Consider the following 24,792-nt stretch of genomic DNA (forward strand, 5'->3'; position numbering starts at 1 on the left):
GGACAACAAAATAGGGACAGACTAGTGACAAAATAATGAATGACAGAATAGGAACAGACTAGTGACAAAATAATGAATGACAGAATAGGAACAGACTAGTGACAAAATAAGCGATGATCTACTTTTTGCACGTACATTCTGGCTCCCTCCGCCCCCCTCTTTTTTTTTTTTTTTTCATAATCACTCCTCCATTGCTTTCTCACATATCACTTCGGTCATTCCTATTGGTGATAATATATATATCTCGTTGATGTTATCCCCGCATTTATTCATATATTATTTGTGCATTTTCTTTTTTGCGTATTTTTTTTTTTTTTTTTTTTTTTTTATTTTTTTTTTTTTTTAAGTTTTTTTTTTTTTTTTTTTTTTTTTTCTTTTGTTACCAGAACATGACATTTTTAAGGGATATGAACAGAAAAAAAAAAAAAAAAAATAGTCCACTACACTTGTTGAAAAAAAGTAGTATATTAGACTTGTTAAAAAAAAAAAAAAATTTAAATTTAAAAAACAAATACTTTTTATGGTACCCCCTCTACTAATGCAACGGACTTCATACGGAGCAAATTGTAGGAGTAAGATAATCAATAGATCTTGTTGTGTCTATATCATTATTCGAAGGATATTTTTTTTTTTTTTTTTTTTTTTTTTCTCTCCCGTTGTATGCATGACCGTAATTGGAACGAGGGCAGTGGGGGGTGGTGGCGGAAATGGCACAAAAAAAATAATTATAAAAGTAAAAAGTGAAATGAAATGATAACACATACACATAAAAAAAAAAGATAGACAGATAGATAGATAGATAGATAGATAGACAGATAGATAGACAGATAGATAGACAGATAGATAGATGGATGCATAGATAATATGCACCCAAATAAGCAAAGGGATGTAGACGAACGCACAGAATGAATGCACAAATAGAGGGGACATCGTCAGTACGCTCGTGCGAATGTGTAGTTATGGATGCTGCATGAGATGATCCATGAGAATTATATATACATGAAATGAAAAGGATGCCATTTTTCGAACGCACTTAAACTCCCCACCCACTCGATGAGAATGGAATCTAAGCTGAGTGAACTGTTATGGTGAAGGATGTACTATCGTACAGTATGTGGTTTTTACTGAATAAGTGATAGCAAGGGTGTTGTTGCTCCTTTGGATGTTGCTGACCTAGAATGGATTGATCATATGATGAAAAGAAAATATTCATGTTGTGGAATTTTCTAAAAATATATTCCTCATTTTTAAAATATTCAATTGGGAATTTATTTGTGTCCAGATTGTTGAGGAAAATATTGAAAACACATTCAGTAGTGGTATTTTTTTTTTTATAATTAAGGAGGATGTTATATATATCTACAAATGTGCTAAAAAGTTGGACTTGGAGTTGAATTTCTTCAGATGGGTAAAATTCTTCATTCTTAAAGAGGTCATAATTGCTAGATAGAGGAAGAGAAAAATATGACGGTGTATATTTTTCATTTTTATCAATTTCATTTTTAAGGAAGAGCTGAATAAACAATACTTCTGTTATGTGTGGGATGAAAGGGTAAAGAATTTTCAGTATTCCCCTAAACATATAAATAGTTAAAAAGTTAGTAATAATCCTTTCATCATTTTTCTCATTTAAACACCAAGGTAGTAAATAATGGTGATACCTCAAATAAAATTTGGAAAATGTATTCATAACAAAATTGTGAATTATATGTATGCTTCTCCCAACATTGTAGTTATTTTTCATTTCATGCAAAACGGAATTTATTATTTGAATGTATGTGCAGAATATTCCTATGTTTGATATCCTCGGGAAGGAGCTATTTTTTAAATTTTTTAAAATGTTAAAATTAACTTCTGATGAGTTAGTCATCCAATTTTTCATTTCTTTATACATCTCAAATGAACATTTCTTTTTAATAAAATTTCCTATATTCCATATTTTTCTTAAAAATTTGTTACTCTTCCGTATCTTATTTTTATCCAAAACGATATCTTCTGTATCTCTATCGATCAAACTAAAGGTTAATCTCACTTGATCTAAGTTTGTTCCTTCCACAAGACTTTCATAGTATGTTGCATTTTCATCACTTTTGCTGATTTTTTTACCTTTCTCGTCTTTCAAAATTCCGTGGAATCTTACCATGTTTAAGAGGGTGACGTGGCTACAGCTCGAAGAGGAGGAGGAGGAGGCAGACCCTAAGGACGATGGAACTTTAGACACCGACTCAGATAGCACATCTGATTGAACATTCTTAAATACATCAGACGATTGAATGCCGTTGAAATGTCCCATAAGGTAGTGCAAAAGTACAACACTCCGCAATATCCATGGGTGTAAAATATCCTTTCCTGTGAAAATAAAATCGATCAAGTGGTGTTTAACATGTGATAAGTGACATAGATCAAGTTTCATTTGATTAAGGCAATGCAAAAAATATAGAGATGAGGAAAACCAATTGTCCAAAACATCATCATCCCTTTTTAAAAATTCCTTTTTAATTTCCTTTTTTTCGAAAATGTTGGATTTAACTAAATTGTTATAAGCGTGATCAATAGTATTTCCATACACACAACAAATGAAATTTTCAAATTTTTTATTTTTTTCCTCCTTTTTTTCACAACTCTCATATTTAAATAAAGGTATTGGATGTCCATACGGAACTTGACGATTTAAAATCCAATCATTATTCATTGCTGGAGATTCATCTAAAAAGTATTTCCTATATTTTTCAGGAAGTACATTATTATAACCCTTCTTCTTAGCACAAGGACAATCGAAAAATAATTTTTTTAATTTGTCATACTTTAAACACCACTGTTTCTGCAACGTAAGTATACATTTGTTATTTTTATAATATGCAGACTTAAATGCAGCCTTCTCTGCTTCTACTAATTGAGCATGTCCATTTTCTAAAATCTGTTTTACAAATGAATTTTTTCTTCCTTGTCTTCCATTTTGATTTCTTCCCACTGTTGCATTTGTTATAGTAATATCCTTCTCTAAGTTAAAGAAATCAGCGTAATTGTCATATTTCTGATTTGAAGAAAATACAGGTATGAATAAATCTTCCACAGGTACTGTATTATTGCACAATAAAGGATGAGCATTTCTCTCGTTACTGTATATCAATGGAACTGCTTTCCTTATGAGGGGTAATAATACATACTTATTTCTATTATTCTTTTCCTTCTTTGGTGAATAATGTAAAATGGCAACGATTTTTTTTAAGTCTTCTAATTTTTCTATTTCGATGTGGATATACTGTGAAGCATCATCTGGTAGTGGTTGAAAAGCATCACATGGTAATGGTTGAGAAGCATCACACGGTAGTGGCCCTGAAGCATCACACGGTAGTGGCCCTGAAGCATCACACGGTAGTTGCCCTGAAGCATCACATGCACAATTTAAAAATACAAAATTGTACGATTTTTTTTCAAAAAATTTTACTTCATTCGTTTCTTTCGGTCTCTCTGTGTAACTATGGGTAGGGAAATCATCGAGACATGTTTTGTTTTTCTCTTCAAAAAAGGAATCTCTCTTGCTGTCTGAATGAAGTTTGTATTTATCAGGTGCATCAATCATGCGCATCTTGACCTTCCATATATTGTATTCCGGTTTCGAGAATTCTAAATCCAGTTTTGAAACGATGGTATTTAAATTAGGACAATAATATAAGGGATAAAATTTATTCACAATCATGTTATTCTTGTATAATATGTAAAATGAATTAGTAACAAGTGTTTTCATGTCTTCATCCATTGTGCTATAGAAGTGATTTTTGTCTACAACAATGTTCATTTTTTGCATATTGGTTAAAATATTTTCTTTTAACATTTCTTGCCATGATTTTATTTCACTAATGTATTTTTCCTTACTCCAATTTGATTCACAAATTTTCGAGAATGCCTCATGGGAACTCAATCCTCCGTGATCTGCTCCTGTAGAAGTGGGAAAGAGATAAAAGGAAAAAATATGTGAAAAAAAAAAAAAAAAAAAAAAAAAAAAAAAATACAGGAAATACACAATGTGAACGGTACAAAAAAAAATTCAGAGTAGACATATCTGATCTGCCCCTAAACCCCACCCCAATGTGGTACAACACAAATGGAAACCATTTCTGCCTCGAAAGAACGTGACGATTCCAGCTTGTTATTAACTCAGTACATGTAAGAATCTGTGAATTAAAACTTACCTAAGAGAGGAATGGAATACCTAGACAAGACATGCTTATTAAAAAGAAAAATAATATTCTGCTGAATGAAGTTGAAATAATGACCCGCATGTAACTGCCCCGATAAATTTGGTGGAGGATACAACAGTATGAACGAATTTGCATAATGTGATGAATTAAAGTTATCTAAGTATTCACGTTCTTTCGATTTTTTATAGGCATATATACGAGATGTTACTTCTGGGTTGTATATCATTTCAAATTGCTCAATCTGGAATATGTGAAAGAAAATATTATTTAAGTAGGACAAATTAAAGGGAATAATAATACATGATCTTCTTCTTTTATCTATGTCATTAATCTCTTCTAGATTTAACAGATTGTCTTTTTCCTTTTCAAAAAAATCATAGTTTAAAAACAAATTGTTTGATTTCCTCTCTTTTTTACACAGGGCTTCAAGTATATCCCTTCCATTTTTTGTACATCCCTTATTTGCATATGTCATGAATACTCGTTTATTTTCACTCTCTTTCTCCCCCTGTCCCCTCTTCATGATATCATCTTTCACGAATTCGGACATTAAACCTACGTTGGAGTGTTTCTTTTTCCCTTGGTGGTACGACTTGGAAATCATTTTCTTCTTGTCTTTTTCTTTTCTTAGAACACATGTTACTTTGTTTGGTTTAAAAAAAACAAACTCTCTATGTGGAGTTCTTTCTAAAAAATGGAGTAAATACCTAAGAGGGTAATTTTTCCTTTTTCTTTTTTTTCCTTCTTTTGAATGCAATTTATCATATATGTTCTGGAGTAGATATACACATGACTCCTTAGAAAAATTGGCATTAATTCGTCTTTTAATTCTGTATCTAGGATTACAATTGATATGGTTGTTTGTCTGAATTCTTAGCGGTGAGAAATTCAATATATTTCGCTTTCCTCCATTTGACACTCTCCCTTTGATATTCTTTAATGTTGAAATGCAATTCATGGATGCATGCACAATGAAGAGATAGATCAGTAATGCTTTCATAAATAAAGTAAGATACATCACTGAAAAGTAGATACCCAGGGAGATAACAAAAAAAAAAAAAAAATAAATAATAAATAAATAAATAAATAAATAAATAAAATAAAATAATACTCAGCTTTTATCCTTTTCACATTTAAAAATGTATAGTATACCACTTGGAAAAACGGTTTTAATACTAAGCAAAATACATTTTTTTTTTTTTTCCCCCCATGCCCATAATTTACATACAAATTTATATTACTGTATTATCTTTTTTTTTGTATTTTTCTCATATATTGGAAATTGTGGAAGTGGATTGAATAAGAGTGAAAACACATGGATAATCAAGTCTTACATTAACATGAAGATGTTTTGTCTATCAAATGATGAAACAAAATTCTGTAGAGTCAACAGCAGAATATAAAAAAAAAAAAAAAAAAAAAAATTCACATAGGAGGGGAAAGGTCTAACCTGGAAGAGAAAGTAGTATAATATAGTTTACACACATGAATGTTTATACATAGGTTTCTATAAGTGTATGTTTTTTTTTTTTTTTTTTTTTTCCCCCCTCCTCCACTTCTCTTTTTTACATCTGTTTATCTGATTTGTTCGTATAATTTTCAGTTTCAATTTCGAGGATACAGTATTTTAACTTGGCAACATGTTTATTTTTACTTATATATTCTGTCTCATTTGTTGGATAATCAGACATTTTTTTTTGCTCTTATAACGATATATGAACAAGGTTATACATATTTTATGTTTATTCTTTGAGTAAGAAGTGTAGTGATAGTTCTTCTTTCCTTTTCTCCAATTCTTCTTCTCTTCCTCTTCTCTTCCTCTTCTCTTCCTCTTCTCTTCCTCTTCTCTTCCTCTTCTCTTCCTCTTCTCTTCCTCTTCTCTTCCTCTTCTCTTCCTCTTCTCTTCCTCTCCTCTTCCCCTCCTCCTCCCCCCTTTTGGACGTTTTCTCTATCAATCACACTTGGGTCCAAGATGTGGTGGCAAAATGGTTAATAATGGAAAAAAATTTGGAGATTTAAATATATTTTAGCAGAATTTCATTTTTTTTTTTTTTTTTTTTTTTTTAGCTACAGGGGTCCCTCCGGCCTCTTTTAAAAAAACAAATGGATATTTACAAATCTATTATTATATTATTTCCTCGAATGAGAATCCCCCACACCTCTTTCTCTGGTTATGCTAAAACAGTGGTGCATATGAAAACACATACATTATATATATATATATATATACATGTATGAATGTAAGTACGTACGCGTTGCACTTACATATAAAAGGTATACAAATATTCTCTTGGGTGTAGAAAACATAACATGGCTTACATGTTCAAACTTACGTACTTGTTATCTTGAAGTTGAAGGAGCATAGCATAGATGGTATATTAATGCACTTTTTTTTTTTTTTTTTTTTTTTGCCCACTCCCCTTAAGAGCAGAAAAAAAAAAAAAATTAGATTTACTACATACCTCTTGATTTAATAAAAAGTAAAAGTAATGTCACTACTCGTTGTATTATATATATATATATATATATATATATATATATATATACATATGAATGTGGGTATATCCCAATATTGTTGAACTTATATACTAGGGCTAAGAAATACACGTTGAATAAGCATAACTTTTTCTTTTTTTTTTTTTTTTTTGTTTGCAAACTCCTTTTGTTATCAAAGGGAAGGGGAGAGTACTTATGAGATTAGATGAAAAAAAAAAAAAAAAAAAAAAATCAGTAGAAAGAAGCAGAAAAAAGGACATTAAAGAGATGACCATACAGATATACATATATATCTGTTATATGGGGCGAAAAAATACATAACTGAAATTATAATGACCCCCCATCTAATTTCCTTTTTTTTTTTTTTTTTTTTTTATCCCACCTACAAGATAATATTTTCCAGAATTGTTTTTGTTTAGTAACATTTTAGAGGTAAGGTAGTGGAAGTCATCGACATTTATCATGAAGTTTCCACACACATACACACAAAAATACACACATACAAACGGTTGTATGTGACTCTATATTTAAGCAAGCTTACCAATATAAATGCTTATACAATAAGGAGAAAAGAAGAACACGTGGAAAATACAATAAAGTGTGAGCGTAAGAGTTTACGATCATACATGTGCCTTAGAACGAAAGGGACATTTCAACGCTCCTGAGAGGGAATACGTGCAAGTAGCTACATCTATCGGTGTATATATCAGCACATCTATCTGAACTCCTATTCTCCCCCGTTCAGGCGAAAAGGATCATGTAAATTTTTCTGCCCACATTTTCTCGCCACGGATAATGTGATATATGATTGATTAACCATAATAAAAAAATCACATTGTATAAAATAAGGACAAAAAAAAAAAAAAAAAAGGGAGAGAGACAAGGAATTAACGAACCACATACATATGTCTTCACACATCACGACATATCTACACATCCCACTCTCTTTATATATCCATACCAATGCATGCGCGCTCATAATCCATCGCTAACAGAGATCGAAACAAAATGAGAGTCGGCGGAGGATTTTACAAAGGCACTAACACAGAACAAACACCATACTTTGGTGACAAGGAAAAAAAATTAATCGAAAAAATGGTATGGCCTGAAATATACAATAAGAAGATAGACTTAACAAAAATAAATTTAGATGTTGTAGAAAAATGGATTCACAGAAGACTTATTGAAATCTTAGGATTTGAGGACGATATACTCTACGAGTACTGTATGTCCCAACTTCGCCATGAAAAAGAAAATATCGGTAAGCTACTTGAACCGATGTTATCATATTATGTGCACCTGTACATGTGCATCTGTATTTGTGCACCTGTATTTGTGCGTCCGTACATGTGCAAACATATTTTTCCCGATTTGGCAATTCTTCACAACTCAAATTACTTACGCACTTCTCCAAACAGACGATGATAATGATAACTTTCTAAACTCAAAAAGACTGAAAATAAATCTCACGGGCTTCATTGGTAAGGCCAGTAGGATAATTCCACAGGAGTTAAATTTAGCATAAATTAAGTGCTTCTGTTGAGAAAAGACATTCATCGAACGATTAATTTGGAAAACGAAACAATTTTGAAAACTGAGCGATTAAATTTGGAAACTCGTACTATATATTCATTACCCTTCTTTTTATTTTGAACTCCCCGCAGGAAACAAGAAAAGCGAAATTTTTGTCCAAGAGCTGCTGGAACTGCTTATATCGAACGAACAGAATGAGCATGGAATTTTGAATTCCGAAATTGAAAATAAAAAAATCGAAATGGAACAAATCAAAAATGAAAATGAACTTTTGAAAATAAATATTCAAAATATAAGAAGTATATACAACGGTAAGTCGTGCACTGTCACTAAGAACACACCTCTACACCCCACCATCACCACCACCCTCCCTCTGCACTAAACGCATAGCATATTCAAAGGTGTACAAAATTCACATTTGCTTTCTCAATATATACTTCCTTTTTGGTAGAAGAACTAATATAGAGACATGTTTTGAGAAATGCGTATAAGGGTGTCTGGGTTGGTACCCTTATTTTCCGAGTTACATAATTATATTCAAATTGTATAGACTACCTAATTCTGCTTTGTCTTATCATATCAACACATCTCTCCGTCAGGACATCACATTACTTCATTGCATCTCACACTCTTCATAATTGTCATTTTTGTAGAAACTGAAGATCAGAAAAGTCACACACCTATCAAAGACACAGAGGAAAAACACGAGGATCGAAGAAAGCAGGTTGATAGTGATTCAATAAATCGTAGTGACAATGATTATAACAAGAGAAAAAAAAAAAAAGCTAAACATTCTAGTTCTGCATCTGATTATTCATCCTCTACAGGATCCAAGTCTGATAGATGTACAAATTATAAAACTCGTAAAAATAAAAAGTACACCAAAAGGGTAAAACACCGTAGAAAACACATATCCAGCCATGCAACTTCTGATGAGTATACCTCGTCGGATGCGAACACTTCAGAATATAATAATAAAAAAAAAAGAAATTATAAAAATAATTCAAATATAAGCGTAGACAATGATAGCTCGGAAAGGAAAAGCATAGATAGATATTATGGAAAAGGGGACTTGCGTAGAGACAGACACAGAAGTAGAAATAGGGAGAAAAGTAGAGACAGGTACAGAAGCAGAAACAGAGAAAAAAGTAGAGACAGGTACAGAAGCAGAAACAGAGAGAAAAGTAGAGACAGGTACAGAAGCAGAAACAGAGAGAAAAGTAGAGACAGGTACAGAAGCAGAAACAGAGAGAAAAGTAGAGAAAGGCACAGAAGTAGAAACAGAGAGAAAAGTAGAGAAAGGCACAGAAGCAGAAACAAAGGGAAAAGTTCATATAGGGAGAGATATGCGCATAGGAAGTCTAATGAAGACATCGATAGACACAGAAAGATACGTAGAAGGCAATCCAGTGATATCACCTCCGATGTAACTTCGAGCAATTCATTCAGCAGTAGCATCGAGATGGATTATACAACAAAGGGGAAGAGAGGTAAGAAAGAAGGGCATCAAATGGATGCCAGTATAACAAACTCGGAAGGAAAAAGTAGTTCACCGTCCATTTCATCATCCGCTTCAGGAATTGCAAAGTGTAAACATAGAAGAGAAATGGATACTGAGAATAATAGAACTAGCAGAGGTTTCATGAAAAAAAAAGACAGTGACAGGTAGAAATTAAGATTTCTTTTTTTTTTTTTTTTTTTTTTTTTTTTTGTCATTATGTTTGTTGACATGTTAATTAATCTCAACTGTTACACTGATTGCTCTTGTCACCCTGTTTTTTCCTATCCATTACTACCTTTTTAAATAAAAAATTAACATAACAAAATTTTTAAGAATCGATAAGAAAATGAATTCTTGTTATCCAAGCTAGGAATATCATTACTTTTTTTTCTTCTCCCCCAACGTTTAATAGCCGAGAGTGTTTTCTCATCCCTGTTATTTATTTGTATTATTATTATTATTGTTATTATTATTGTTATCATTATTGTTATCATTATTGTTATCATTATTGTTATCATTATTGTTATCATTATTGTTATCATTATTGTTGTCATTATTGTTATCATTATTGTTATTATTTATTATTATTATTATTATTTATTTTTTTTTTTCGTTCTGCCCTTTATCGCAACGAACATTTTGCATGCACCACATTTTTCTATTTTTCCACTTCCCTGTTAGCACCCGAAAGTCATCCAAAGATTCCAATATAAAAGAAATAGATAACATAATGAAAAAGAAAAGTTATAAAAGTCTGAAAAAAAAGTTACGAGCTTGGTCTTCATCAGAAAGTGAAAACGGGGTTGACGTGCGGACGTAGCAATAAGACGTATTTTATCGAATATTATAATGGTCATATTTTAACGTTGCACTGCAAAAAAAAGAAAAATACTTTATCAAAAAAAAATAATTAGTGTTCTTCAATAATTTATGGTGGAATTAGGACTTATAGGATAGGTGTAGCACAAATATTACTCTTCTATGTATTCCCAACTTGGTTTTTAATAAGATTCTGAACAAAAAGTTTTGTTCAGCTGGAACATGTCACCACCTGTGTCCTATAAATTGTGCGAAGCATTTATAAAGAAGTCTCTGTAAGTATTTTTTTTTTCGTATGATAGTTATATTTAAGAAAAAAAGGAAAATGGAAAAAAAGAAAAAATTGACCAAGCGGTGGAAAAGGAATGTTACGTATTTTTTCCAGTAGTGTAAAATGTGCATATATATATATATATATATATATATATATATATATATATATATGTATATGTATACATGCGTATACACATGTTTTTATTTTTTTTTCAAAATGTGATAAAATGAGCGCATGCTGCAAGCAAAGTTCCAGCTTTCTGCGTTTGTGTATGGCTTACCACGTGCCCCGATTAAATGTGAAAGTGCATTTGGAGCGAGATAAACTTGATGATTTTTTTTTTTTTTTTTTTTCCCCCCTATCATCTGATCATGTTATTCTGCAATACTTGTAGATAACTCGGATTGCATAATGCACTTTTTCTGAGTATGCAAAATGGAATTTCAAATACTTAAACCCTAATGCACTTAAATTAATTAGCTTAAAATATATTTGCTCATCTTTGTATTTTACATTTAAATCCATTATTCTTGACTCTACTGATATAATCACATTCTTCGTTATTATGTATCTGCACACCATGCACATCATGTAATGAATAAAGGAACCTAAAAATATGCATCCAAATATGAAAGCATTGTCTAGATCTTTCTTAATGTAGTGGAAGAAGTATAACATGTAGCAGCTAATAACCATAAGGGAATAGGAAATCGCTGAGATGAATAATACAGAAATCCTACAAGGGGTGTGGGGGAGGGGAAAGGAAAAGTATGTATATACATATGTATAAGCACACATAAATGCAGCACTGCGTCTTTACACATAAGCGCACCGTGATAGTGATCAAAGAAAACATGCAAAATAAATCCACATGCAGTTGATTCTGGGCAGGATTTGCCAAGTGCAAGTTTTATCAGTGTCAAGAAAAGTAGGCTTATATAAGATGCAAAGGTTTCTCGTGTGCATAACTCGATGAAGGAGAAACCTATGAGTGTTACAGATTGTTATTCTCCCTTCTATACATACTAGTAGAAGAGCACTGGAAAGATGTAAAACCCACATAATGAACAAGAAACAGTTTATGAAAGAAGTGTATAACCGTGGAACCATGGACTTCATTAACATGTTTAAGTCATCTATTTCTTTCTGCATGTTATCGTGTGAATATAAATATCTGGAATCATTATTCCAAGGTTTAAATTTGTATGCATATGTGGATAACGACAACTTCATTGGAATATCTGTGTATTCATAAACAACCATGTCTACTTCGGGCATTTCCAAATCGGAGTTCAGCATTTTTACTTCCCAAGAAAAGTTACGTTACGTGCATGTAGCTATGTATTCATGTATGACTTTTTGCCTTTCCACATGGCAGACAAATATGTACCTCTTCTTCACTCCAAGCGATAATGTGTCATTTGACACTTTTTTGCTCTTCACAAAAAGGAAAAAAAAAGGCTTAAAACAACTGAGAAAATTAAAATATTTCTAAGACTTATGAAGAATTTGTCTCTTCTGATATTCATGAATGCGCATAAGATTTCTTCACTCTTTTGTTTTATGTGCACGCAATTTATCGTTGCCACCCTGGTTTTTTTTTTTTTTTTTTTTTTGTGCAGCATGTATATATATATGTAAATACATGTACAAACAAAGACACATGCCCGAGTAGCTGTAAATTTTCTGCTAAATAATCTAATCCAACAATAATTTTGTTGTTGTTTTTATGAACGTTCATATTTTTTTTAAGGATAATTAAAAAAAAAAAAAAAAAAATGAAAGTAGTCCTTTTGGCTATCTACCTTCACTTAGCTGCAACCTTCTGCTAAATAAATCACCAGGAAAAAGAAAAAAGGAAAAAAAAAAAAAAAATGTAGATCAGTAATTGTGCAGAATTATTCATTTTTCCAAATGTCGTATGAGCAATAATACTTTCAGAACATTTTTTCGCACCTGCTTTTTTTTTTTTTTTTTAATTTTGTCTTATTTGTCTGCTCTATATTCTATGCCAACTTTTTAAGGGAAAAAAAAAAAAAAAAAAAAAAAAATAGTTAATCTTTGAACATTCACATTGGAGCTAGCATATTCGAAAAAAAATAAATAAAATAAAATAAAATAAAATAAAATAACACAAACATTTACATAAACACAAATGAGCTTATATATTTTTAAATAAGCACAAATATGCACGCAAAGATAGGCGGAAAGCGTTACAAAAAAATAACACAGCACAACCTAGCTCATTGTGTAAAAAACTGTAAAAAATGGAAGCGCAAAAATGTTTTCCTCTTTGCATTGTTCCTTAAGAAGGCCTAACGAATAAAAAATGCTATCTAAAATGTATGATGTGAATTTCTGGGGATAATTTCTTACTGTCATTTCCGTAGTATTCTTTGGACGCTTCTGTATTGACATATTGAGGGTTAACTTGGACTACAGAATACAACCTACTATATCAGTTGATATCCTTCAATTTTTCTTTTTTTCTTTTCAAATATACACACAAAAATATTGAATTTTACTTGCCCTCTTGAGTAATAGCCACACATACACAAGAACTCGCCAAAAGTTAACACCGTCGAATGGTAAAAAAAAAAAAAAAAAAAAAAAAACAAGTTTCCATCACATATACACACACGTTTGTCACTAAATATACCTTTGCATAATGGGAACTCTGTAAATATGAGACGTTAATGATTTTGACCTATCCAACATTTTGCCATAATTGTCTCGTACCGTAGTGAAATCGCTTTTAAAGCTGTTAGAACTATTAACATGATTTCTACTAGTATTACTATTAAGGTCATTTATGTCTAGAGCTCTGGAGTATTTGTTTGTATACATATTTAAATTGGATTCTATAGATTTTGGAATGTTGCGAGAGAAGTTACTCATATTATCCATATTTATTAAAGGTGTGTTTGAGGTGTTATTTCTCTCTAAGATGTTATAATTGATGTTTTTTTCTTTCATATTATTTTCCATCAAATAGTTATTTCTTGGCCTCATATGGAAATTTTTATTTTCATGTTCACCTCCTCCTCCTGTCATTACGTGAGTAATCGAATCTTCATCCGATGTATTATGTTTGTTTATGCTGCTACTTATGATAAAACTACTGTTATTATTTGTGTCGGTAGTGTAATTCTTTCTTTGGCCAGAAATACTGTATTTGCTCAATGAGACATCCCTGCTGTAATTATTATTATGTGTATTTCTGTTTCCAAATTTGACTATACTTTGATTTTCATAAGAAATTCTATTGTTAAAGATTTCCTTCTGAGGCATGGCAGGATTCAAAAGTATGGAACTCATTCTTCGTGCAACATATTCATTCTGTGTAAGAGAATTTTTCAAATGATTGTTAACAATTTCTTGTTCTGCTTTGTCAATATTTTCTAAAACATTATTTACATAGTTGTTGTTTATGTTGTTAATGCCCTTTTTGGTGAATGTGTCATTATGGAAAACTTTTTTTCTAAATATATTTGCCCTAGAATTGCATGCATCCATATTAGTTATATTACTCATGGTTCTCTTCAATTCATTTCTGTTATTAACATAGTTGTTTAATTCGTCTTTGTATAAAAAATCATTATTTTTGTCAGATTTATTTTTTGAAATTCCGCTTGCATGAGCCCTAGGATGTCGATGGCCATAAAAGTTCATACTCATTCTACTAACATTATCAGCTTCGTAAAATTTATTCCTCCTATGTATATTTTCCTTGTCTATTCTTGTGTTTAAACCGTGTGCATTTCTAAGAACACTAATTCTACGATTATTATCTGCTAAGCTATTATCCTCTTCTACTTTTTCGTTATGCACTGTCCTTCTCTTCAAATATTCCCCTTTCAATGGATCATCAAATAATGTTTTCTCCCCTTGATGGTTGCGCGTCGCGCTACTAAAGCTGCTTCTCCTACGTTCATGTATCGAGAGTCTGTCGTTTCGATCCTCTCGGTGATGACTGTTTTGTCTGTGCTGTCTAAGTTCTCTATAATTTCCATTATCTCTATTATTTCCATTATTGTCATTAATTCCATTGTCACTGCCTTGATTGTTATTCTCTCCATCGACTGCTTCTCCATTCAGCACGTCGATCTTAAAGTTCTGATTATTTCTTCTGCTTGTTCCCTCATTGCAATCTGTGTTCAAATCTACGTTCTCATTTTCGACGCTGTTACAATAGGTGCTGTTGGTTGCATCCTTTCGATAATGATAGAGATCGATCTTCCTGTTACCAATATTATGGTTTGAGTCATTTTCTATATCATTCCCACTGTGCCTGTCGTTCGAGCTAAGAGCATCACCCTTCTTGTCATTGGTATTGGATCTTGCATTCTCCTTGTTTAACTTTCCGTAATGGTTGTAAGGATTTCCTACTTGAGTAATGGTATTCCTCTTTTCATTTTTCAAACTTACGTAATTTTGACCATTTTCGCAATCGTTAAGGACGGTTTCCCTATGACTGTTATAATCATTGACATCCTTCAAAAGGTTTGCATTCATTTCATCCACTGGATCTAGCTCATTTGTATTTGGATATAATTGACTAATCCTACTTGTGTATCTATTTTCATCTAAACGAGCTTTGCTTCTATCACTATGCTCATGATGATTCATGTTATAATAATCTTCCCTTTCATTCAACATGGTAAAACTGTACTTATCTGTGTCCTCAGGATGCACTGAGATTATGGAAAATGTATCCTTTTGAACTCCTTCACCTGGATGGTAAGAACGTAAGTATTGAATTCTGTTTTCATTATTCCTAATTACAGAATTTATTTCATTCATTAACTGTAAATTTATTGTGATGAAGTTTTTTTTATTATTTAAATGAAAAGAATTATCATTAGTAATTATTCCCTTTTGCAAATATTCATAATACAGTTGTTCTGCCAGTTCTAAGACATAGTCTTTATTTTGACTTTCGTTTATTGTAATTTGTTCATCGATTTGTTTTAACTTGGACAATGCTAAAATTATGTCATTGGTATCAATGTCTTTATATAATTCATCGTTCATATTTTTTATCTGGCTTCCTAAAAGTGCCATTATGCTATAGTTGTTCTTTCTGTTGCTCAGTTCATTAAAATCGATGCTTTGATTTTGAAACTTATGTTTGTCCACAAGTACCGACAGCACGTTGTTAATTTTGTACTTTTCGTATATCTCTCCATGGTAGTAATTCAGCTGCAGCATTTTCATTTTTTATTCCTATTTTTTTTTTTCCCCACCCCCTTCTTGTAGTGTCACTCCTCAATCACTCTCTCTTTTTCAGTGCTCTCTTTGGCCAGCATGCATAAGCAGCAAGCTTGCACACGTTTGTATATGTATATATAAATGTATACATGAACACAAGTATGCATATATTTAGTCAAACACTCGAGTTCACAGAAGGGGGAAACTTATTATTTGCGGTGAGATGACAACGTTTGTACAATGGAAATCAAAATGGTGATTTCCCCCCTTGGACGTAGGGGACGTATGAAAAAAAAAAAATTTTAGGCTTTGTAAAATTGTAAGCTTTGTAAAAGTGTCAGCTTTGCAAATTTTTTAAACTTTGTAAACTTATAAACTATATAAACTTAGCCAATTTTGTAAGCTTTGCAAGCCTGGATCGAATTCCATGTTATGGAATGTTGTATATACGTGAGTAACTGTTTAAACGTGCTATCAGACATGTAAAAAATTATAGGGGGTTAAAGCGCACCCATTGGAAGTATGGTTCCATGCATAACAACACATTTTAATGCTAGTGGGAACAGATAGATGGAACAGGAAAAAAAAAAAAAAAAAAAAAAAAAAAAAAAGAGAAAAAAAAAAAGTACTTTTTAAGAATGCATGTGTACGCACACTTGTGTGTATCATATGACAATTCTTTTCTTTTCCATATTTCATATTCTCACAATCCGCGTTTACATAAACTCCTTTTTCCATCTGTGGGAAAAGTACATTGTATATATTGCTTATGTATAAATGTATGCACGCGGTATATATATGTATATCATGTGGAGGTAACGAAACATGCTTTTTATTCTCTTCAACACTTCAACCGAAGGGGCTCTACTACACACTTTCGCTATATTTCCTCATTATGTGTGTAGTGCAAAAAAGCGCACGCATTTTTTTTAAAATTTTAAACAGTGAAATGGCGCAAATGGGGAAGTTATGCACAGATATGTGCGTATGCGCATCGGATATATATATATATATATATATATATATATATATACAAATTTGCACATTTACTTGCCTGAAATAACAATGTTGCCAAATGTACACACTGCGCTAACAATCACTTTACTAAGGCTTGTAATTGAAAAATCAGGCCAGAATAGAACATGTCAAAATGGTTTTCCTTTAAAATGTTTTCGTTACAATAAAAAGGGTTAATTTAGAATTCATGCATTTTATAACTTTTGAGCGAAAAGAAAAAATAAATAATAAATAATGGGTTGTGTTTTACCCTATTAAGTATATATAAAAGGAATAAAAAAAAAAAAAAAAAAAAGTATGAACATACAATAAGAAAATAGCTGTAAAACTGGGAGAGAAAAAAAAAAAAAACTTAAGCTAAAATTATAACAAAAAAGAGTAGAGATGCATGTGTGTGCGTATATATAAATCAAAAAAAAATATATATATATGAAAATTAAGAACATCTAATGATTATCTAGTGATTGTCTAGTGATTATATAATAACTATCTGACGATAAGATAACTATTTTAATTTTAATTTTCCCTTGCTCTTTTCTTTTTCTTAAACAAGTGTGCACATAAATTTGTTAAACCACCGGAATGACAAAGAGTTTATGTATTGCTGTGCATAAAAAACACGTGCATCCACACATATGCATACATGGACATGTGCACTTTGCACATACCAACCAATCTCTATATTTTACTTAGTTCATACTGCTCGTACTCATCTGTTGACGAAAAATAAGTGCTGGAGAGCTGAACATACCTTGGAGCATTTCTCTTCTTCATGAAAAAGTTGTTATACAACTTACGCTTGCTTTTGTAGGCTTTGTATGTAAATAGTAAAATTAAAAAACCTGCATAAAACAATATTGCTACAATCAATGCTTTTTTCCCATTTTCTCGGTGCGTTTGGTTTAACAAAATTTCTTCATTTAAATTGATCATAATAAATGTTACTGAGAGAAAAGCAACACTTGCTGCATCAATCAAAATAAGTAAATTAAGGAACAAGCTCATTTTAACCTCTTTTGTTTGGTACGTTGGAATTAGGGAGTGTGGGGAGGGGGAGGAGTATAGGTTTTCGAGAAAGAAACACAAAAATCTATAACTTGCGAAATGGGTGCTGATTTATATAGGCTCGTTATTTTTTTTTTTTTTTTTCCTTCTACAATGCTGTGAATTCAAATTGATCAATTCTCTTTAGGGGTAATGATAATATGTGCAGAAAATATGTTTCACGAAAATTTGTACAATTTGTGGAATAAGAATTTTTTTTTTTTTTTTTCACAAGTATATGTGTCGTATGCATGTATATATGTGCGTGCATGCAGATTCGCACATTCGTCACTAACGAAAAACGGAGACTTCTTGTCAATTTTATTGTCAAAGTTCTCAACAATATACTCCATAAACTTTCCTCAGTTTATGGTGGAAAAGAGTTTTTCGATGTGCTCGTTAAATACTGCAGAACGTATGGGCATATCAATGTCATAAAACGGATTTTTCAGGATGATATCGCTATACAATTCATATACCCTTTTTAAATATGTGTTCACTTCTATATTTATGTCATCTTTATGCACGATAAATATTTTTATTCCTGTCAATGTGTCGTAGCATTTTATTTTAAAGCCATCTCCTTCAATCGTTTCTATACCCTTTTTTTCTAACGATTTAAATATGTTCTTCTTCGTTTCATTTAATGGAGATGAATGTACATTAATCTTTTCAGAAATTGTGGAAATGCCATGCAGCATGGAAGCAAGTCTTATTTCTTCATTACTGTTTAGTTTTATTTCGTCGCTGAAGTGCTGAACGGGGAAAAATAAATACGAAATGGGAGAGATGGGCAAAATGGGAGAAAAATTGGAGATATACTGGAGATATATTTTTATCCCACTGGAACGTTGCGCATGAAAATGCACTTTTTCTACATGACCATAATTCTGTTTGACAACACCCTGACATGGGTATAGACGTAGTAAAATAATCTCTCAACCGTTTGCTTCACCTTTTCACTAATTAAAAGGAGAAAAGGGAAGGGAAGCTACATGCAAAAAAATGTTTTTTTCTGTCACAGTGGGAGAGCAAGTAGTCCATTATTTCGAATTTTTCGTTGACATATTTTGGCTATGTATATTTTATTTAATTCATGTTATACATATTGGGATGGGGATAGAACTTCTAGGAAAAAAAAACATGTGCACGTGTTAGTAATACACATGTTCAACAAAAATGTAACTGCTTTATCTGTGGACGTACCTTTTGATAAACTAACGTACCATGTTGGTTGTTAACATAAAGAGAATACATTTTACTGTTACAGTTCAACTTGTGTTAATTTGATACTTTATTATTTTGAAAATCATAATAACCTGCGTTCCCTATTTTTTTCCTTTTCCTTTTTTTTTCTTTTTTTTTTGCCACTTAGATTTCTTACACTCTTTGTACTTGGATTGATTATTTTGATTTCTATTATCACCTTTGTGTCTATATTGTGTCTTCCTTTTTCTTCTTCACAAGAGAAATTGCATAAACGAACTTGCAATTTCAAGGGGGTTTTGTATGAGTATATACGCGATATGTGCACCAATTAAATCACTCAACACTTCTGGGAGTTGAATATATATATATATATATATATTTTTTCTAATTGGCGATTTATCTACCAAATCGAGTGTCACTTTTGGTAAAAAAAAAAAAAAAATAATAAATAAAATAAAACAGAATGGAATAAAATACAACAGAGTAAAATAAAATGAAGTAGAAGAATTGAAGCGGGGTAAAATGAAATGGAATATGACGGAGCGGGGTGTAATGAAATGGAATATGACGGAGCGGGGTGTAATGAAATGGGATAATATACCGAAATCGAATGAGATAAAACGGAGTAAAATAAAATAGAATGAAATAAAACAGAATGAAATAAAAAGGAGTAAAATAAAACAGAATAAAATAAAACGGAATAAAATATAACGGAATAAAATAAAATCAGTGCTACATATAAAAAACAGAGAATCAAAAGTGAAGTGATATATATTGTGGCATGATGGATTTGGGGTGTATGAACTTTTCTTTTTCACAAAAAAAAAAAAAAAAAAAAAAAAAAAAATTTTCAGGAAATTGCATAAAACCTCATTTTGTTTTAGCACAAATGTAGGTATAAAATATAAAACACAGTGTTTTCCGTATATGGGAAAAAAAAAAAAAAAAAAAAAAAAATCATTACACGTGCTGCAGAAGGCTGCTACTACAAGAAATGTGTTATTGCAAAGAAGAAAAAAAAAAAAAGGGGGAATTTAAAAAAATATTTTACGTTCTGAAGCAGCCCTGAAAATATTAGCTTTTTTTCTCTCTCTTCTTCTTTTTTTCCTAAAAGCAATTGCCCCCGAGGGTAAGAAATATATGCATCGCGCGCATGTTATATATATACATGCGCATTTGCATTTACCCTTTCAATTCGGAAGTATAATTTGAGGATTTTGTTTTTTTTTTTTCATCATGCTGCGTACCTTTTTACTCCGTTCACTTTGCATTTACGGCTAAAATCAGCTTTTTCCTTTTTAGCTGAGTCTTGAGAATGTCACGCATTCTTGCGTCATGACTTTTATTTATATCCACAAAAGAATTACGCATTGCGAACTTTATGTTTTGCTTCTTAATTTTATTTTTGCACTTGAGTGTTTTTCCCCATTTTTCTAAATGAGTTATGAGGAATTCACGATGGGGTAAGTAGGCAATTTCTTCTCCTTCTTTTCCTTTTTCTTTTCTTTTCTTTTTTTTTTTTTTTTACACCCGAGGGAAAAAGTATTTCCCACCATGTTATTACATCTATATGTATATATAGTATATATGTATGTTACATGTACATATATATACCTATAGCACATACACGTATGTCACGTGCATTCACCTTACCTCTTAATGTGTTCGGCATGTTGGGTGCTCTTACTATATGTAACATGTTCATTTTTTTCCCTTTCCATAGTGCAGAACGTGTTTTTGCGTAACATTTTTTTTTTTTTTTTTTTTTTTTTTGAGTATAAATATTATAACAACCCAACCTAACAAGCCTGCTATGGTCGTTCATTTTCAGGTTAACTGTGTAATGTGATTAAAATTCAGTGCATATTCATAAATATTTTTTATGGCTTTTTTTTTTTTTTTTTTTTATGTTCTGTTTGTTTTCTTTTTCCTATCCTTTTTTTCCCACTTTTTTTTTCTTTTTTTTTACATATTTTTGCCATTACCCTCTCATTTTCTTTTTTCTATTCGAATATTCCAATTCATAATGCAATAAACTGCAACGTGAGAACATTAACAAGGAGGATAGTTACATATTTGCAAATATATGCATTTGGATATACATACCTTTGCATATGCATTAATCTAGTCATAGAAGGAGAAAAACCCTACACTAGTGATGAATTTGTAGAAACAAAAAACTACTTGTTATGGGGAAACAGTACTGTGAGTATCATAAAGCATAAATTGCATTAGGAAATAACATACATTCACCACTCACATATATGTGTGTATAATATATTTTTCAGAACACACATAATTTTTCGTAAAGTTCTGTCCCAAAGTTGGGTCATAAAAAATATAATATTTGTGCTATCCTAATCTGACAAATAAGAGTTATATTTTTTTATTTTTGTGAAAATTAAATATGGACATTAGAAATATTATAGAAGAGGTGCAGGCCATAAAGGTTTACCCGCACATGATGTTTAACGCTTCCAAATTGAGTAAGTGAAAAAAATGGAGTAATATATAATAAAATATAATTAAATGGAGTAAAATACAGTAAAATTGAGTAAAATATAGTAAAATTGAGTAAAATATAGTAAAATTGAGTAAAATATAGTAAAATTGAGTAAAATATAGTAAAATTGAGTAAAATATAGTAAAATTGAGTAGAATAAATAATGTAAAAAAAAAAAAAAAAAAAAGCTTTTGCATTGGAAACGCCTTCTCCGGTTTTCTCTCATCTCATGTGATTTTGAAATTTAAAGGAAAAATAGGAGAGGAGAACTCTTATATGAACAGTTCATAAACACGTCTATCACTCCAAATCACCGTTGTGACAATAGTGAAGATGGTGGAAGTAATAATATCCAATGTAGAAAAGGGAAGCATGTTATGTATTACAAAAAAGTTGTCATGAAACATTGTCAGCTTTACGTGTATAAAAGTTTATGAAAATGAAAAGCTGTGATTCAAGAAGAGGCTTCATAGCAAATAATCACATGAGCATCTTTGTCAATAGGCCAAAAAATATATGTTCATATATTTATATGTATATATGTGTACTTTCCCCCTACACACACATACACACACGAACATGTACACACCCTTATATCCCTCTTTTCGATTTGCAGAAATTCTAAGTGACTATGTGGACATCGCCTTTGTAAACAATGAATACTTTGACAATGAAGTGATGCTAACATTGCTGAGACTGTTTTGTTTATATCCTCACTGTTTTGATAAAATGGTAATTAAAAAAATGCTGGTGTGCGTGCTATACAATATAAACGAAATAGATATGAACATTTACCTGAGTTTAATAAATCCGAATTTATATGATGAAAATATAAAAAATATTGTGTACCTACACGATTTAATTAAAGAATGTCAATTTATTAAATTATGGAATTGTATTAATAATAATAAAGGGATAAATGATGATAATTATGATTTTTCGTTTTTAAAAAATTACAATACTTTTATATACAACATTCGAAAATATATATTAAATTGTATAACCCTAAGTTTTGAAACTATATCTTTAAAAAATATGGAAAATTATTTAAATGTTGAAAACATTTCAGAACTTGAAACTTTTCTAAATGAAAACAATTGGACGATTAAGAAAATTATGCATAAGGATCAAGAGGTACAGGTATGTTACAATGGAAATATTGACATCATTCAGCAGAAGAAAACGATTAACACATATTTCAATGAGGACAATATATCTTCATATATCAACAAGCTAAACCATTAATGGAGGGGAGGAGAGAAAGGAGGGATTCATTACCTTCTCAACGGTTGCAATTTTTGCAGTTGTGCATGCCAGTATGTGTGTGTGCGTTTATGTTTGACTAGCCATATGTGCAAATTTTCCCACTTGCCCTTTTGTCTACATTCAATTTGTTATTTATTTATTTTTTTTTTTTTTTTTATTTTATTTTTTTTCTCCTTTTTTTCATGCTGCGCTACAGATTTCATCAACTTCCAATTTCTAACATCCAACACCCTTAGTTTTTAAACGTAAAGCTTTTATTTTTAATAAACACCTTTTTTTTTTTTAAGAAATTGTGATGTGCACTTGCAGCAAAGGGGGTGGAAGAAAAGTGGTATCGCAAAATAAAACAAAATAAAATGAAAAATAATAAAGACACACACATGTATAAATCGAAGTGGGAAGAAAAAGCGTGGTCATTTCAAGAGAACAGCCATGCTGACCCATGTTACCCACACGCGATATTCTTCTCCTTCGTCTTTTCAACCTACTCTCTCTATCAGCTCATATTCCGTTCATCACATGAAAGAAAGATGTTCCATGCATTTTCTATTCCATTTGTACAATAGCTCTATGAAGAGGCTCCAATTTGATCTTTGCGCCTCTTTATTCTTTATTAGCAAATACTATGGCAAAGCGTGAAAAAGAAAGGAACAACTCATTCAGGGGAGGAGGTGAGATAAGGAGCAGAAAAATAATGTTGGATTTGTGGCTCCTAAAGGTGTATGGAAAAAGAGTGTGTTTGAATTTTGTTTTCTTATTTTTTAACAAAATTGTAAGTCGATTTTTTACCTTTTTTTTTTTTTTTTTCCCTGCAACACTTTCCGCATCCGCAAATAATCCATAATTCTACACATGCATATATATATACATATGTGTATGCGTCGTCTGTGATTTCAAAAAATATTTTATACATGTTCGAGCATTTGCTGTTGCAAATTACCTGTAGGTTCCCGGTTTCCTATAAGTTTTTTTGAACATTTTTTTTTCTTCTCATCGTGCTTACACAAGGGATGGAATGAAAGCAAGTAAAAAAAAAAAAGAAAAAAAAAACATGCTTTTAGGAGATATGCATATATGTAAAGCAGGCGGTGTCGGATTAAGAAGTATACACATTATATTTTCTCCATCTCTTTCTTCTCTTTTTTTTTTGTGTGTTAAATGTTCTATGTTATGGTGAGATATGCCTATGTAGTCATTTCGCCTTTCTCCACAACTAAATTTTTATTGGGATAGCAAAAATCACGTGGCTCATAAATAATATCGAAACAACACGGTGCTGAAGCATCATTCGCAACATTGTATATAAATGTATGTATGTATGTATGTACCCACACAGGCGCGCAAGCATATATATATATGTATATATATCTACTATATATGTACATATATATCTACCATATGTGTACATATATATATCTACCATTTATGTACATATATATGTATATACATATATGATAGATTGCTTAGCTTGCTTCTACCTTATGTAGCCTCGCACTATGTGTGCTCCCCTCATGCTCTACTTTTTTTATGTGCGAACCTCTGGTCACACTCTCTCCATGGTGTCGGTATTTGCAAAAAAAAAAAAAATTTTAAAGAACATTGCTTTTTTTTTTTTTTTTTTCTTTTTTACCCATTGTTTGAGATAATGATTTTTCATTTCTTGTATATGCTTTACCTACGTATGCACTTTTTTTTTTGTTTTTTTTTTTTCTCAGAA

At 31.2% G+C, this 24,792-nt stretch overlaps 7 protein-coding genes across 7 annotated transcripts; 2 read left to right on the plus strand and 5 right to left on the minus strand.

The window, feature by feature from the left end:
• Positions 1-1,066: 1,066 nt before the first annotated feature.
• Positions 1,067-5,202, minus strand: PGO_082750 (valine--tRNA ligase; the record flags this gene model as incomplete). Its single annotated transcript, XM_028687497.1, has 2 exons — positions 1,067-3,939; positions 4,194-5,202. 2 exons carry the CDS (start codon positions 5,200-5,202, stop codon positions 1,067-1,069), a joined length of 3,882 nt encoding a protein of 1,293 aa, XP_028543298.1.
• A 2,504-nt stretch (positions 5,203-7,706) lies between these two features.
• PGO_082760 (hypothetical protein, conserved) lies at positions 7,707-10,552 on the plus strand (the record flags this gene model as incomplete). The annotated part of the gene is made up of 5 exons (XM_028687498.1): positions 7,707-7,959; positions 8,117-8,179; positions 8,363-8,542; positions 8,885-9,896; positions 10,414-10,552. The coding sequence occupies 5 exons, from the start codon at positions 7,707-7,709 to the stop codon at positions 10,550-10,552; spliced, it is 1,647 nt and encodes a 548-aa protein (XP_028543299.1).
• Positions 10,553-11,194: 642 nt separating this feature from the next.
• PGO_082770 (hypothetical protein, conserved) lies at positions 11,195-12,124 on the minus strand (the record flags this gene model as incomplete). The annotated part of the gene is made up of 2 exons (XM_028687499.1): positions 11,195-11,561; positions 11,925-12,124. The coding sequence occupies 2 exons, from the start codon at positions 12,122-12,124 to the stop codon at positions 11,195-11,197; spliced, it is 567 nt and encodes a 188-aa protein (XP_028543300.1).
• A 1,350-nt stretch (positions 12,125-13,474) lies between these two features.
• PGO_082780 (hypothetical protein, conserved) lies at positions 13,475-16,036 on the minus strand (the record flags this gene model as incomplete). The annotated part of the gene is made up of 1 exon (XM_028687500.1): positions 13,475-16,036. The coding sequence occupies one exon, from the start codon at positions 16,034-16,036 to the stop codon at positions 13,475-13,477; it is 2,562 nt and encodes an 853-aa protein (XP_028543301.1).
• Positions 16,037-17,731: 1,695 nt separating this feature from the next.
• On the minus strand, positions 17,732-18,058 carry PGO_082790 (hypothetical protein, conserved; the record flags this gene model as incomplete). The annotated part of the gene is made up of 1 exon (XM_028687501.1): positions 17,732-18,058. The coding sequence occupies one exon, from the start codon at positions 18,056-18,058 to the stop codon at positions 17,732-17,734; it is 327 nt and encodes a 108-aa protein (XP_028543302.1).
• Positions 18,059-18,459: 401 nt separating this feature from the next.
• Positions 18,460-19,354, minus strand: PGO_082800 (trafficking protein particle complex subunit 4; the record flags this gene model as incomplete). The annotated part of the gene is made up of 2 exons (XM_028687502.1): positions 18,460-18,852; positions 19,304-19,354. The coding sequence occupies 2 exons, from the start codon at positions 19,352-19,354 to the stop codon at positions 18,460-18,462; spliced, it is 444 nt and encodes a 147-aa protein (XP_028543303.1).
• Positions 19,355-21,713: 2,359 nt separating this feature from the next.
• On the plus strand, positions 21,714-23,054 carry PGO_082810 (eukaryotic translation initiation factor 3 subunit 11; the record flags this gene model as incomplete). Its single annotated transcript, XM_028687503.1, has 2 exons — positions 21,714-21,792; positions 22,426-23,054. The coding sequence occupies 2 exons, from the start codon at positions 21,714-21,716 to the stop codon at positions 23,052-23,054; spliced, it is 708 nt and encodes a 235-aa protein (XP_028543304.1).
• Positions 23,055-24,792: the final 1,738 nt, after the last annotated feature.

The sequence above is a fragment of the Plasmodium gonderi genome (genome assembly GCF_002157705.1).
Source record: "Plasmodium gonderi DNA, contig: Chr08, whole genome shotgun sequence".
NCBI lineage: Eukaryota > Apicomplexa > Aconoidasida > Haemosporida > Plasmodiidae > Plasmodium > Plasmodium gonderi.